The 16,109-nt window shown below is 41.2% G+C and overlaps 1 protein-coding gene across 3 annotated transcripts in view; it reads right to left on the bottom strand.

Annotated features, from left to right (window-relative positions):
* The window catches only part of ttc28 (tetratricopeptide repeat domain 28), a 347,257-nt gene that overhangs the window by 127,835 nt on the left and 203,313 nt on the right, over nt 1-16,109 (bottom strand). For all 3 annotated transcript variants that reach the window (XM_067433880.1, XM_067433881.1, XM_067433882.1), the window contains one exon: nt 5,323-5,470. In XM_067433880.1, the coding sequence (XP_067289981.1) occupies nt 5,323-5,470 (148 nt within the window). The remainder of the gene's footprint in view (nt 1-5,322; nt 5,471-16,109) is intronic.

Here is a 16,109-nt window from a genome sequence, read left to right as displayed (position 1 = left end):
CTCCTCGGCCTATTGGGAGGGGTGGGGGTACTGGTTTGCTTATCTCAAATGATTGGAAATTTGATCCATTACCGTCTCTACCGGCCAATTCATTTGAATCGCACTCAATCACTATTACTCACCCTGTTAAAATCCATGTGGTAGTGGTCTATCGTCCTCCAGGTCACCTCGGTAACTTTGTGGAGGAGTTGGATGTGTTACTTTCTAGCTTCCCTGAGGATGGTTTGAGGATCTGAGGATCCCCTTTCTAGCTTCCCACTCCACTGATTCTGCTTGGTGACTTCAACATCCATCTTGATAAACACCTAGCTGCAGACTTCAGCACTCTACTGACTTCATTTGACCTTAAGTTAGTATCTACTACGGCTACTCACAGATCAGGTAACCAATTAGACCTGGTCTACACACGCAACTGCTCCACGGACAACACTTTAGTTACTCCATTACACACCTCAGACCACTTTCTCATCACTCTTAACCTCATACTGACTCCTGATACAAAACGTACTCCTACACAGATTAACTTTCGGCGTAATCTACGCTCACTCTCTTCCTTTCGCCTATCCACTATGGTTTCATCTTCACTCCCTCCACCTGCTCAGTTCTCAGCACTGGACACTAACAGTGCTACCAACACTCTTTGCTCCACTCTAACATCCTCCTTAGACAGTTTTTGCCCCCTCTCATCCAGACCAGCCCGCCCCACCCCATCTGCCCCCTGGCTGTCTGATGTTCTCCGTGAACATCGCTCTGGACTCAGGGCGGCAGAGAGGAAATGGCGGAAATCTAAAAACTATACTGACCTTACCTTGTATCAGTCTCTTCTCTCTTCTTTCTCTACAAATGTCTCCACTGCTAAAACAACATACTACCACAACAAAATCAACAATTGCTCTGACTCTCGCAAACTCTTTATAACATTCTCCTCTCTCCTTTGTCCTCCTCCTCCCCCTCCTTCATCAACTCTTACAGCTGATGACTTTGCATCATTTTTCACAAACAAAACAGCTCTCATTAGCAAACAGTTCTCCTCATCACTAACTGACACGCACATCTCAACAACTAACACGAACACGCTTCCAGCCTTCTCTCCGCTCTCCGAGGCAGATATTTCTAAACTCATCCTTTCCAATCACCCTACTACCTGTCCACTTGATCCTATACCCACTCACCTCCTTCAGGCTATTTCTTCTTCAATCACTCCTGCACTCACTCACATTGTCAACACTTCTCTTCACACGGGAACCTTTCCCACAGCATTTAAGCAGGCTCGGGTAACCCCAATGCTTAAGAAACCCTCTCTGAATCCAGCACTTTTAGAAAACTACAGACCGGTCTCCCTTCTGCCTTTCATTGCAAAGACCCTTGAGCGAGTTGTGTTCAATCAACTCTCTATGTTTCTTGAACGGGACAACCTCCTAGACAACAACCAATCCGGCTTCAAAAGCGGCCATTCGACTGAGACTGCCTTGCTCTCGGTAACTGAGGCACTGAGACTGGCAAAAGCAGCTTCCAAATCCTCAGTGCTCATTCTGCTGGATCTGTCTGCTGCTTTTGACACAGTTAACCACCAGATCCTCCTGTCGACACTTAAGAAGACAGGGATCTCAGGAACTGCTCTCCAGTGGTTCAGGTCTTACCTCTCTGGTAGGTCCTACAGGGTGTCATGGAGAGGTGTAGTGTCTAAGTCACATCATCTAGCTACTGGGGTTCCCCAGGGCTCAGTGCTTGGACCACTTCTCTTCTCCATCTACATGTCATCATTAGGTTCTGTCATTCAGAAACACGGCTTCTCCTATCACTGCTATGCTGATGACACTCAACTCTACTTCTCATTTCAACCAGATGATCCTACAGTCAGTGTTCGTATCGCTGCCTGTCTGACAGACATTTCTGACTGGATGAAAGAGCATCATCTTAAACTCAATCTTGCAAAGACAGAATTACTTGTTTTCTCAACCAACCCAGTACTTCATCAAAATTTCTCCATTCAGCTTGGTTCATCGACCATATCTCCATCAAGGACACCCAGAAACCTTGGAGTTGTGATTGATGACCAGTTAAACTTCACTGACCACATTACTGCAACAGCCCGGTCCTGCCGGATTTGCTTTATACAACATTAGAAAGATTAGACCCTTCCTATCAGAACAGGCTGCACAACTCCTGGTTCAAGCTCTTGTTCTCTCCAGACTGGATTATTGTAATGCTCTTCTGGCTGGGCTTCCAGCATGCACTATCAAACCCTTGCAGCTGATCCAGAATACAGCGGCGAGAGTGGTCTTTAATGAGCCGAAGAGAGCGCATGTTACGCCTCTCTTCATCAAACTGCACTGGTTACCAATGGCTGCTCGCATCAAATTCAAGGCACTAGTTCTCGCCTACAAAACAACCTCTGGCTCTGCACCAATATACCTAAACTCACTTGTTCAGACTTACACACCCTCTGGAAACTTGCGTTCTGCGAGCGAGCGGCGCCTCGTGGTTCCATCCCAAAGAGGCATGAAATCGCTCTCACGGACATTTTCCTGGACCGTTCCCACCTGGTGGAATGACCTGCCGATCTCAATTCGTGCTGCCGAGTCTGTAGCCATTTTTAAAAAACATCTTAAGACACATCTTTTCCAATTGCACTTGACCAATACAGAATAGCACTTACTGATCACCACAGCAATGGCCAAAAAGCGCACACTCCTGGATCATAACTACGTCTCTCATCCGGATTTGTGCCTTCAGGCGGGTATGTTACATAGTTATCATAACTATCAAAATCCAGTGTTCTGTATTTTGCGTACGTGAGTTTTTGTTGTAGATGGCTATTGCTGCGCGTTTAGCTAGAATGCCATACAAAACCAACCCATTGGGCCACTGAATCTGCATTAACGACAACAGTTGGGGCTACAGCCTTAGTCCTAATGGGTTGTTATCATAGCTATCAAAATCCAGAGTTCGGCATTTTGCGTACGTGAGTTTTTGTTGTAGATGTCTATAAAAAATTTTTTTAAAAATTTGTGTACTGTGCTAATTGAGATTTCTTACAGCTCTTACAGGTTGTTGGCCTTGTCTGTTTCGTTGCTTCTATTACTCTCCCCCTTTTTGTAAGTTGCTTTGGATAAAAGCGTCTGCTAAATGATTAAATGTAAATGGATGGATGGATGGATGGATGGATGGATGGATGGATGGATGGATGGATGGATGGATGGATGGATGGATGGATGGATGGATGGATGGATGGATGGATGGATGGAGAGATAGATAGATAGATAGATATAGATAGACAGACAGGATGGATGGATAGACAGAGAGACAGACAGGATGGATGGATAGAACGACAGAACAACTGAATGATAGAACAATTGAATGACAGACTGGATGGATGGATAGAGAGAGATAAATAGAGATGGATGGAGAGAGACAGACAGACAGACAGGATGGAGTAGATTTTCACACTCATGAATAGAAAAAGAGTAAATTCTTTAATTCTGAAAGCCGTACAACTCTAAAGTATAAACTCAGTTGATTACTGTGCAGTGTTGCACGTCTAAACTGGAACTAACCAACTCAACAGGCACAAGTCATCCGGCAAGTGCTGAGATTATCCTGAGTGTGATTTCACAAGTCTGCAACTTCCCAACACAAACCTAAGAAGCGCGTCTGTTATCCTCCGCGAGCAGCCCAACACAATCGGCTCAGTTTTCTGCGGCGTCTCACCTCTCGTCTTAGCGGAAGGGCTTTGAATGGCACCTCTGATGGTGTGAAGCCGAGAAGGGAACAATTAAATTAAAGTTAGGTAATCCCACATGCAAATCCTCACACAAGGGCGCTACAAAAGCGATAAAAGGATGAGAGGAAGCGAGAGAGCGGGAGAAAGCGAGTCTCTTGTTATCAGCGAGCCCAGGGGCCGCGAGCGATCACCTCTCTGCCCGGAGCCGATTTGGAGAGACTGTTCAACATAATCTACTCTCTCCGTGGCTCAGCGTGCAGCGTCTGGCACTGAGGGACAACAGGGCGAAATACGGGACATAATTAGCAGATAAAACTGCCCCGTTTGGACGTCCTCCCAGAGCAGCGGCTGTTTGCATGACCCTGTTTATTTCAAGGCTACGATTTACATCCAGCATCCCAAAAGCATTTCTCAAACACCTACAGCTCGCGGCCGGTCAGAGGATGTGCTATACAGACACGCACGTGCACATAAATACACACGGATCATCCCGCCACAGGCAGTTGGAGAAACAGAGTGCAACTGGACAGCTTCTCAGGTTATGGGGCGTCATTCACTGCAAGCGCTGGATTTCTGCTGCTGTTTTGCTACTCGGTGGACACCTGCCAACCCGCAAAATGCGAGTGTATTTCAGCAGTTGCGTGTATCTCATGCTTTCAAAGTAAACAAAAAATCTGCACACTGCTGTTTGCTGCTCCCACAAATGTAATAAAAAGGACAAGGTTTTGACCCAAAGGGTCTTCGTCAAGTGTATCTCATGCTAGCCACTTTGGCAGGTTGAAATATACATAAAATATATACATTTTTCAATTGTAGTCTTTGTAAAAGGCATCTGAAATAATTTTTTATTATTTTTCCATTTTTTGAGACAGAGATACTGAAATATCTGAAATGATTAGACATACAAACCCGCCTCCCCTCACTCAATACTTAATTTGCTCCAGATGAATAATGTTGCTGTTACAGGGCTTGAATTTCAGCGTGGGATTGTGTATTTCATTGAAGTTTTACTCATTCACACCCAGTGTGCGCGAATAAAGCCGCCTCTCAGTTTATTTTTCGCTGCTTATTGTACTTAAACACAAATGCACACAAAATAATGTACAAAAAGTTGGCATATTCACGTAAACACAGTCAGTTTTGTTTTAACGCAAAGACGACATTATAATGATCCATGCGTCAGGTCATAAAGTGACAGCAGCCTAATAAACCTGCTGCCAAATTATGAGATAGTATTAAAAATATCTATATGTCAGTTTTTTCAAATGGTACTGATGTCAAAATTGTGGCCAGTGAAAATGCTGAGTGGCTGGTAACTTTAGAAAACCACAAACCATAGAGGCTGGTGAGCAAAAAAGTTAATGTCAAGCACTGAATCATCCGCAGAAGAGCCCAAAACAGCATGTTGTGCCTTCAGTTTACTTTCCCCACTCATCTGAAATGATTTCACGCACAAGCATCACTTCTACTCATCCTTTGGGATTTTTAGATTTCAAATTATTCTCAACCTAATTCTCACAAATCAAAGGTTTTACTGTATTTATGAGGACGTTTTTAGGAATTTGAGCCCAAAACTTGTACAAACACATGCTGTGTACCTCTTAGAGGGGACTTCATGGCGGCCTCCACCATCCCCACCAGCAGCTGCAGGCTCTTGGGGTCCTGGGCCAGTCCCGAGGCGAAGGCGGCCAGGGCGTCCGCATGGCGCCCCAGGTACTGAAGGGCAACACCCTGTCGGAAGTATGCCTGCAGAAAAGAAAGCATGTCAGAATTACTATCCACTTCAATAAAACTTGGAAAAAACACATTCTGGATCATATGCATGATGGTGCTGACCATCACCAGTGCTGACGACTTCCCCCAAGGCTGCTAAAAGTGGACAAACCAACAAAGACTTTGCTTTTCAATAATCAATCAACTGGAAGTAACACATCCATGAATGAGCCTTTCAGCGTCAGCCAGAGTGAGGTAAGGTCTGATTCCCACAATCTTTCTGAGATGGTGGAATGCAGATTTTGTGATCATTTTAATATGTGAGTCTAATGTCAGATGAGAGTCAAACATCACACCATGGCAATAAGCTCGAGTAGATGGAAATACGACACTATCATTCGTAATCCACAAGATCTATCCCTGAGGAACACCATGGCAGAACTGGCCAATTTCAGATTTGTTGTTTACCAATATCATGTAATCATTTAGCAAACATCATCCTACCCGATCATCAAATATTTCATAACATGAGCCGCTTGGAATGAAGAAAGTGATGCAGGATGGATGTTCAAAAATAAGCAAGCTAGCTTTGTTTATGGTTTGCATATTTGCAGTCATAGTTTGACGTTTATAAACTATAGATAACTTCTGATGCAAATAGTTATTCCCTTACACGTACACGCATAGTCAACAGTCGCCTGTATTCCTTTTGGTGTGTTTAAGCGCAGATTTTTGGCTGAGTCGACAAACAGTCAGCATTTGGAGCCTTTAATTGTTTGACGTTGACTTGCTGTCACAGCCTTTATTGAGATCTTGAAGGAGAGGCAACACTTTACAGTAAGGTTAACATTACCTTATTGAGAAGTGTTACCGAGAGGTGTTGTTATTTTCCTTAGTGATCAGATGCAACATTTTAACCTGCCAGATGACAAAAAAAGCTGAAAATAGCTGCAAACAGCAATTATAGGGGCCAAGCGCAAAGAAGACGATAAGACATGCCAAAATAGTTGGGAGTATCACACCAACTGCAACAATGAGCAATTAAAGACATTTTAAATAGATTTTAGGCAAAATGGCCAGAAATAATATACAGACACTAATAATGATCTGGTTCAATTTGTATGAAAATCAGAACAATAGCCTATAGGAGCAGTTAGAAAAAGTGTCCATGATGGAAAATTACGTCATCTAATTGAATCGTTTTGAGCCAAGTTTTGTTTTTAGCCAAAAGTCATTAGCACGAACATGAGGCAAACTTTGGACAGGGATGGTGACAGCTCAGACTGTCCTCTATAAGTTTGCCAAATTTTACAACTGTTTACGATACGGTTTGCTGCCATAGACTCCCAGGGCAGAAGAAGAAGAAGAAATTGAGAATAATAATCAGAACGGCAACTATTACAACGGGTGCCTGGCCCCTAAATATCCCATAGACTTACTTGAACTTGTGCCCTATCTTTTCCCTGTAAAGATTAACATTAAATGTATGCTAAACAATCCCATTATGGATGTTTAGAGCGTGTCTATGCTGTAGGTGCTGGTATGGACATCATAGTGCATCTCAGACATGCATGCATTCATGTTTTCAAAGAGGCTGCTGTTTTTTTTTGATGGTGCGATGCACGCCAGACCGCTCAGTTGCATTAAATATCACAGCAGTTCACTCCGCAGAACACATAATGTCCTCTCTATATTCACTGTGAGGGAGATGGGCTGATAAACACCATCATTTTCACTGGCTTTTGACTACGTTTCTCCAGTCCGTGCGGCACAGGAACCTCTGCTGACATACAGCTCATTCACAATCATCATCTCACACAGCCGTTTATTAGATCGGCCGGAGCGTACGGCCCACTTCCAGCCAAACTGATAGCGGTTGGGCGGGGGACCAGAGGAAGATTAAGACATGACATTGAATTTATGAAGGGCCCTATAATTAATTTCACTTAGCACAGGGAGGCCTTTGATTACAGACTACCTCTGTTTTCTTCGGACAGCTTCATTGAAATGAATGGGGATGCATATTAAATTCAACACATTAACCTTTGGTCTAACCGTGTTATTATAGGACGTCGCAGGCCACCATGCCCGGCTCGATATTAATTGCCTCTTTGTATACGGCTCACTGCGCCGGGATTGGACGCGCTCGGCCGCTGTACGTATGCACGTCGAGCGCTTTTAGGTTCCGACATCAATATCTGCCTGGAGGCAAATGGATTCGGGGGTTTGTTTCAGACGGCTGGATTCAATTCTATTCCTTTAATGCAATTTTAAAGCAAATGTGTTTTTCTTTTAGCGAGAGTGAAACAAATATGTGATTATTCAACAAAAGCAAACAGTGCACTTGCACTCCACCGGTTTTAAATTAGAATTAAGTTGATTAAATGACAGGCTGGCGTTGCTTAACGTCCCTCCGCTGAATCTGAAAGCTTTAATTGGTCGCTGAATTCCCAGCCGACGGCGATGTGATTTCACCCGGCATCGCTTTCGTTCCCGCTAACACAACACCAGTCTCTCCACCTCTCATTTCACTTTATTAACTTTAAGTATTTAATTTCCCATTACATGCAAAAGAGGGGGGGGGGGCAGAGCTGAACAAAGCAGACGTTTCAAAAACAAAACACTGGAACGGAAGGATTTTAATGACGTTCAGTTCCATTAACGGATTCTTAAACATCAGTATTCTTGTGCTAATGTGGATAGAATCTCATACTAAACGCTCTTGATTACAGAATCTACAGCAGAAAGGCAAAATAATCTGAATTAAATGTGATGATAAACAGACACTAAACATATTTTATCATGCTTACTGGTTTCACACAACAACAAACATACTGCATGACCAGAATAATCTGATTCACAAACAAATGACTCTTACGAATCATTTCAAACTCATGAGTTATCACTCGATCGTTGAATCAGTCAGAGTGGCTTTTAAAATATATATTAAATGACCAAAAACAATACATGTTTCTGTTTAGTATATTATAAGGTTCAACAACTGCTAATAGACTTATTAAAGGTGAGTCACAATTTGTGCTAATGTTAAAATACTTTAAAAGTGTAAATGCTCAGTTTGTTAGTCTCGTCCAGCCCGACACAGCAGACACTGAGTAAACCAATGATGTGAGTTTGGGGGTGGGACTATTCCCTATTTGTTTAACCAACCAATAGAAGACAGAAGAAGTGTTCAGGAAACCTGTTAGACTCATAATATTTGCAATTTAGTTTGGTGATTCTAATTGAACAGGAATTACACCCGTCTTTAATAAATCAGAATCATAAAGCTTAGAAATCTTCATGAAAATGACAACTGCATCGGGCTGAAACTAGCACCGGGTGTATGATAGGGCCCTATGTATGACATTAGAAATCTCTTCTGCATGATTCTACACCCATCAGATGATCCAGATCTCCAGTGAGTGTTGATTCTCTGGGATTCCTGAGCTGGCGTGACATATGGAGACCCAACTGTTCAGATCATGTGTGACGACTCGCTGCGCTGACACCTGACATCTTAAATGTGACACTCCATCCACAGTCAGTTCCATATAATCATAGCTAGCTGTGGACATAACACTGGGACAACTGTCAAACACACCTCTCAGCCGCATGACACTGAGCTTCCTTCAGCTCTCCAAGTTTTTCAGCATTCAGAATGAAGAGCTACAGCTTTTTTTTCTCAAGGTTCTAGTGAAATGAGTGACAAAACAAAAAAGGATTCAATCCCACAAAGACTGCCCGCCGTGATTCAGACGTCTTCTGAGCACTTCAATTGAAAACTTGAACAGCGGCACGCTTTGCAGCGCATTACGAGGTTTGAGCGTGTGCTGAATTAAAATGATTTCCTCAGAAAACAGCAGTGAGTGAAGACCAGATGTCTGTAGAGCACTGAGAATATAATATTTTATCGCATTTGTTGTATTGATGTGTAAACTTTTTGTGTACGAGTTAGTTTCATTCCGGAAAAAATATTTATGTGAATTATGTGTGTGTGTGTGTGTGTGTGTGAGCCTGTTTATGTGGTTTATGAGGACACAAATTTGTATAACTACATGGGTATTACACTGTTATTACACTATAAATGTGGTTTATGAGGACATATCAAATGTCCTCATAATTCAAATGGCCTTAAAAACATACTAAATTATGTTTTTTTGAGAAAGTAAAAATGCAGAATGTTTCCTGTGATGGGTAGGTTTAGGGGCTGTGTGTGTGTGTGTGTGTGTGTGTGTGTGTGTGTGTGTGTGTGTGTGTGTGTGTGTGTGTGTGTGTGTGTGTGTGTGTGTGTGTGTGTGTGTGTGTGTGTGTGTGTGTGTGTGTGTGTGTGATGGGTAGGTTTAGGGGCTGTGTGTGTGTGTGTGTGTGTGTGTGTGTGTGTGTGTGTGTGTGTGTGTGTGTGTGTGTGTGTGTGTGTGTGTGTGCGTGCGTGCGTGCGTGCGTGCGTGCGTGCGTGCGTGCGTGCGTGCGTGCGTGCGTGCGTGCGTGCGTGCGTGCGTGCGTGCGTGCGTGCGTGCGTGCGTGCGTGCGTGCGTGCGTGCGTGCGTGCGTGCGTGCGTGCGTGCGTGCGTGTGTGTGTGTGATGGGTAGGTTTAGGGGCAGGGGCAGTGTAAGGGGATAGAAAATACGGTTAGTACAGTATAAAAACCATTACGCCTATGGAGAGTCCCTGTAAACCACATAGACCAACATGTGTGTGTGTGTGTGAGACTATATTGCATTTAGTCTATTAAAGTAAAAATATGTATTGCAGTAATGAGAATCTAATTAAAGTTATTAAGAATACTGAAAAAGACAACAACTACAGAAAAGAGTCAAGAGTCAAAAATCCTGAGATATTTAAATAATAAGAATTTGGAGGTTAATTGTCAAGAATATTCTAAATGAATTCACAAAGGACTTTTTTTGGTTTAAACAAAGAATAATTGCCTATTGTTTTTCGTGAATTTAGGGTGAAATATGACCCAAAACGTGCTCTTTTATAATTTACCCATCCAGTTTTTACATAAGTGCCCTTAGCAGACATCATTCCTATAGGCAGGTACACGTTGCCCCCTGATGGAGTCACTGGCTGCCTAGCAACACTCGCCTGGCAACGCTCGCCCCCTCCAGTACCTCACCTGCTGTGATTTTGGCTAAAAACACAGAGAGAAAAGTATGATGAAGAGATGAAGCAAACGAGGCTGTTTAGGACTAATTACTGAGCCAGACTCCACTGTGCCACTAATCACCTGACTTACACAAAGTACAAAGAAAACCAAATAATTATAGGCTGAAAAACTTCATTATGGCACATTTGTGCTGGTATTTAATGACTAACTTGTCCAGTGAAGTGCTTTATGGTGGTAATGACCAGCCGTGTGTGATGGTAATGACCACAAAGATACATCAGGGATGACAACAGCTGCTTTACTGTCCTAATGGACAAAAGTACAGCAGATGACACACAAGGCCCAGTCTAGTGACAAAAATAGACTAAAACTAGCAAAGCATATGTTGCAATATATATATGTTCATTTTTAAAGTTATCAGCCTGATAAGAACATTTGTCTGATGTATTAAAGCTGATAAATAATGTATTATATTAATGTGCACTGTTCACCATTACAGGTTTGAATTGCTTGATATATGATTGGAATCACTTCAAAAAGAAAAATACTGTTCAGAGCAACATGAGCAGCGTCTGTCATATAGACTACACTGTTAAAAAATTTGGTTGTGTTTTGTTGGTTGAACTTAAAAAATTGAGTAACCTGGTTGCCTTAAAATTTTGAGCTTATTGAAATTAAAAATTTGAGTTGATACAATGAAGGAAATTTGTTTAATAAATAGAAACTCAAAATATTATTGTATCTGAACCACATAAAAATATTGATAAATCATGAAAATAGCACTATTTGACATGTTTCACTGCATCATCAGAAATAAAACACACACAATTACCCAATATGCTTACAAAATCTTTTAATAATATTTTAATAAAGGTTGTCGAATCTCAAAATATGTTCATTGTATTAACTCAAAATTTAAATTTTTAATGAACTCAAAATTTTAAGGCAACCAGGTAACTTTTTTTCTAAATATTTTTTTTTACAGTGTACATAAAACTATACTTAGAACATCATAATTCTGTGTTTGGGACATGGCTTTTAATGCAGAGACTTTTGTTTTAGTGATCATTTGGATTTAGATTTATCGGCCAATATATCGGTTATTGGCTTTCAAATATATCAATAAAAACTGATCAGTATCAGCCAAAATGTGTATATTGGGGCATCCCTAACTAAAACTTAAATGTTTTACTAGACATTCATAATTTTACATCAAGTTAATCTTTCAAATAAAGCAGTTACAGCTAAGCTATTTTGATATTTTTTATATTCAAACAATTAACAAGCAATTATCTGGCAGAAAAATAAACTTAATTTCAATGTTACGCTTTATAAATAAACTCAGAATCACAATTATAACAATTGAAAACTAAATAATAGCAAATAGCAGCATTTAACAAAACATTTGACTGGGATGATTTAGTGAATCGTTAATTTAAACGAGCTCATTTACATGAATTGTGATTCAGTAATGATTCATTAAAATGAATCAGATGCAGAGTGTTCGATTAGCGTCCCGGCTCACATTGGCCCTCATTTATCAAAAGTGCGTACACCAAATTTCCAGCGTACACCTTGCGTACACCCAAACCCACGGTGACTTTGAGATTTATCAATATGGACGTTGGCGTACGGCACGCTCAAATCCTACGCCAGCTCAGGAGGTGGTGTACGCACGTTTGAGTTAGTGAGAAAATGCGCAGAAAAGCAATTCCTAACACCACAAAACGCACTGACAAGATATGCAATATGACCCACTGTTAAAAACCACAACAACAACATTCAGTGTTTATTTTTGTGCAACATGAACGTCAATGTTTAATTTGTGTGACTTTACCAAAGTGTTTGATCTGTAGGCATATGTATTCCTCCAGTAACGACCCTGTGCGCTTTATCTGACGTTTCAGGCCCGTCTGGCCCGGCAGCTGCGCACGGACTGGGACTAAAATAATTCAGACTGACAAAATAATAAAAATGGCCTTCTTCTTTTAAATAATAATAAAATCAATAAAAACTACATTCTTCTTCTAAATAACAAGCGTCATTAAGAATAATAATCATAATAATAAGAAGAAGAATCTTACAAATTGTCATGTAATTATTAATGTGAATGAATCTTACTCCACAATACATCATCACTATTGTACACCCCAATACATGTGCCGTGATACGAAATTAAATGCTAATTGTTTCAAAACGTGCTGTAAAATAATGCATTGTGATGGTAATTTATCATCCAAACAGCTATTTAAACTGCTGGAGTGCGCGTCTCAACCCCCACACTAACAGTAGCTACTCGTAATTTGGGTCCATATTTTGTTTTTGTGAGCGCCTTTAATCCCACTCTTTAAACTCCCAAATAAAACAATTTCGGGGGTTTTTTTCAACTTCCCTGGTGATGGTCTCGATGGGCTCGTCTCAATCATCTCACTAGTTCAGTAGTCAGAGCACTGATCAGGGAGTCAGCCCATTGACTTATGTCCTAATCAGTGCCCTGACTAGTGGACTAGTGAGATGATTGAGCACGCCCGATCTCCACGTCGGAGAAGTTTCGTTTCTTTGCCGTCTTCTGTTTGTCCATGGCGTAAAATGAGGGCGTGCGGGAGGCGGAGACTTGAATATATAGGGGCGTGTTATTCTAATGACGATCGTTTTCAGCCGTGGGATTTATCAAGGGCAAGTATTGCGTACACCTGAATTGCAGAGGTGCGCACAGTTTCATAAATCAGGCGGTGAGAGGAGTGTAAGCATAATCTTACGCCAACATATACACCCGTTTCTACGCAAGATTGATAAATGAGGGCCATTGTGTCCAGCAAAGCAAAAAATTTAAACAACCAAAAAACCCAGATATTCGCACCTTTTAACACATATTGACCCATTTAAAACTATACAGTCGGTCTACTAAAACTAGTTAAGTTACTATTTGTCTAGTTACTCCTCACAACATTTCTTTATACCGAAGTTAGAGACAGAAAAATGTGACATTCATATCCAGCTATATCTCAGCTGGTGGCCAGAACACATTTACTGTGCAATCACACGCGTTCCATCGATCGACGATCCGCATCAACTGTGAAGGGATGCGCCGAAAAAAGGTCACACTTCAGGAGCGTAATCAATGCAGCGCATTCTGCATTCACCGCCCGTCACAACTTCCTCATGCTGCACAATGATGGGCACAAACGCGCCGATGAAACCAACTATTGTAATCACAGCTGTCTGTGGAATCAGCCTCAGAGCGAGCGCGCGCGCGTGGACTCAGAAATCCAGTACGCCTGATGTGGAAATCAAAGCGCTCTGGATTACTCAATGGCATGTTCTGATCTTCAAATCTAGTGTTTATGGGTAATACGTGTGTTCATAATGCACCGACTATGGCTGAGTGGAGCTTTGCAGATTAGCAGATGCTTCACTTATTGATTGTTAAATGCATTAATCAAGGCCAGATGGCGGCTATGCCAACACATTGTCTGGCATAAGTGGGGAAGTGCTACAAAAATGCAACTTCCAATGCAACCATCAAAGTGTGTGCGCGATTGATGCATCACAGAGTAAGACTTTGACATCTGTTGAGAAGTTTCTTAGAGAAGTGGCAACTTTTCAAGCTCGTTTCTCAAGAGCTCTGTTCGTGCTGAGTACATCAGGAGAGCGTGCAGCGCTGCAGAAGCGTGTCAGTGAAATGTTGCTTGTTAACCTTCTTTTCCTTCACAAATTCCCTTGGGAACGTGACGCAGGATGTACACTGACCGTCCCTATGTTACCTTCTCAGATGGTTCACCTTCAAAAAATGCAGCATGCAACTGCTCAGAAGAGAGGGTTAATGTTAAATAATAGGGCTGGATTCAATTCCGATTTACAAGATTGCGATTCGCTTCTGGTTCAATTTGATATTAATTTATAACATTAATTAGGATTTATATCAGATACAGTACGTGACAAGGATGCTGAAAACTATACATGGAGTCAGTTGCTACTACATTACTATAATATTAAAATAAGGTTACAATTAAATGATTTGTATACAAACACTTAACCTCCTAAACCCGAGGACCCTGTACAGGGACGGGAATGACATCGTCATGTATTTACTTTCCATTTTAAATGTCTGTGGAGGAGCTATGATGTCATATGTGGTACCATTTGAAAGCTTAGAGTCTCTACTTTCTGGAGATATGCATCACTTTGGCATTTGTTTTACACAAAGTAATGTATTTACACTAAATTACTCTGGTGCCATTTCCGCCTGGATTTGGCCTACCCAAATTGAAAAGCCTCCCATACACACATACAGTGGTCTAGGTTTAAAATGGTGTCATTTTACAGGAAACCCTTTAAAGTTACATAAAACACTGCTGAAAGTGATAAACATGTAAGTATATGTTGTGTAAGCTGTTATAACCCCCCAAAACATTAGGCGCTTTTTGATTTTTTTTAATGTAAATAAATTGTTGAAAGTGTGTAACTCAGGCCCTGTGTGCTCTAGGACCCTGCAGACACTTTGGGCTGCTTCCAGCATGTGTAATTAATTTAATGACACTGGAATATTGCATTTATATCACTGTATATGGTGGTGGGAGGGGGTGGTGGAGGGGGGTAGCAGGGTCGGGGGAGGGGGGAAGGCGAAAAAAAGGGGGGTCATCCCTTCAGACTATTTGAATAAATCTTGAATAAAATAAAACTTATTTTTTCCACTATTTTCTGGAATTTAGAGGAAAAAGCAGAAATTGTCTGCAGGGTCCTAGAGCACACAGGGCCTGAGTTACACACTTTCAAAAATGAATTTATGGGGAAAAAATCTAAAAGCGCCTACTTTTTGGGGGGTTATAACAGCTTACACAACATATAATTACATGTTTATCACTTTTAGCAGTGTTTTATGTAACTTCAAAGGGTTTCCTGTAAAATGACACCAACATTTTGAACCTAGACCACTGTATGTGTGTATGGGAAGCTTTTCAATTTGGATAATCCAGGCGGAAATCCCAAAAAATGGCCCTGATTGTGGAAGTTGTTTATAACCTAAGTTATAATACAAAATTCATAATAACATAATTATGTTTCTACTAAAATTTGTTTTTTGAAATTTAAATACTCTTAAAATTTGTCATAAAATTTCATTAAAAATGACAGATTTGTTCAAAAATACATTAAATACTGAAGGGCAGTAATATATAATGAAGGTGCATGCTGCATATATTTTAAATAGTTACCTGACTAACAAGTTCATGGTCAGTGAAAGGCTTTTCTGAGGTAAATGTGACGGCATATTGTTTAAAATGTGTTTTCCTGACTTCTTTCCATGGCTGAAAGACAGATTACATGAGACCTGGTTTTTGTAAGTTGTTTTAATGTCAAATAACATGCTCTGGGAGGTTAATAAAGGCCTTCTGAAGCAAATTGTTGCGTTTGTGTTGGAAAATATCCATATTTAAAACTTGTTTAATTAAAGTTCCGGCCGAACGCCTTACGTGGAAAAGTGTTCAAGATGCGTACGCGCTGTCTGATGAGCGTAAGCCTTTGAACTGCAGAAGCACTTTCAACACTTTTTCCATAAACTG

The sequence above is a fragment of the Pseudorasbora parva genome, chromosome 23 (genome assembly GCF_024679245.1).
Source record: "Pseudorasbora parva isolate DD20220531a chromosome 23, ASM2467924v1, whole genome shotgun sequence".
NCBI lineage: Eukaryota > Metazoa > Chordata > Actinopteri > Cypriniformes > Gobionidae > Pseudorasbora > Pseudorasbora parva.
This window is presented reverse-complemented; position numbering and strand designations above follow the sequence as displayed.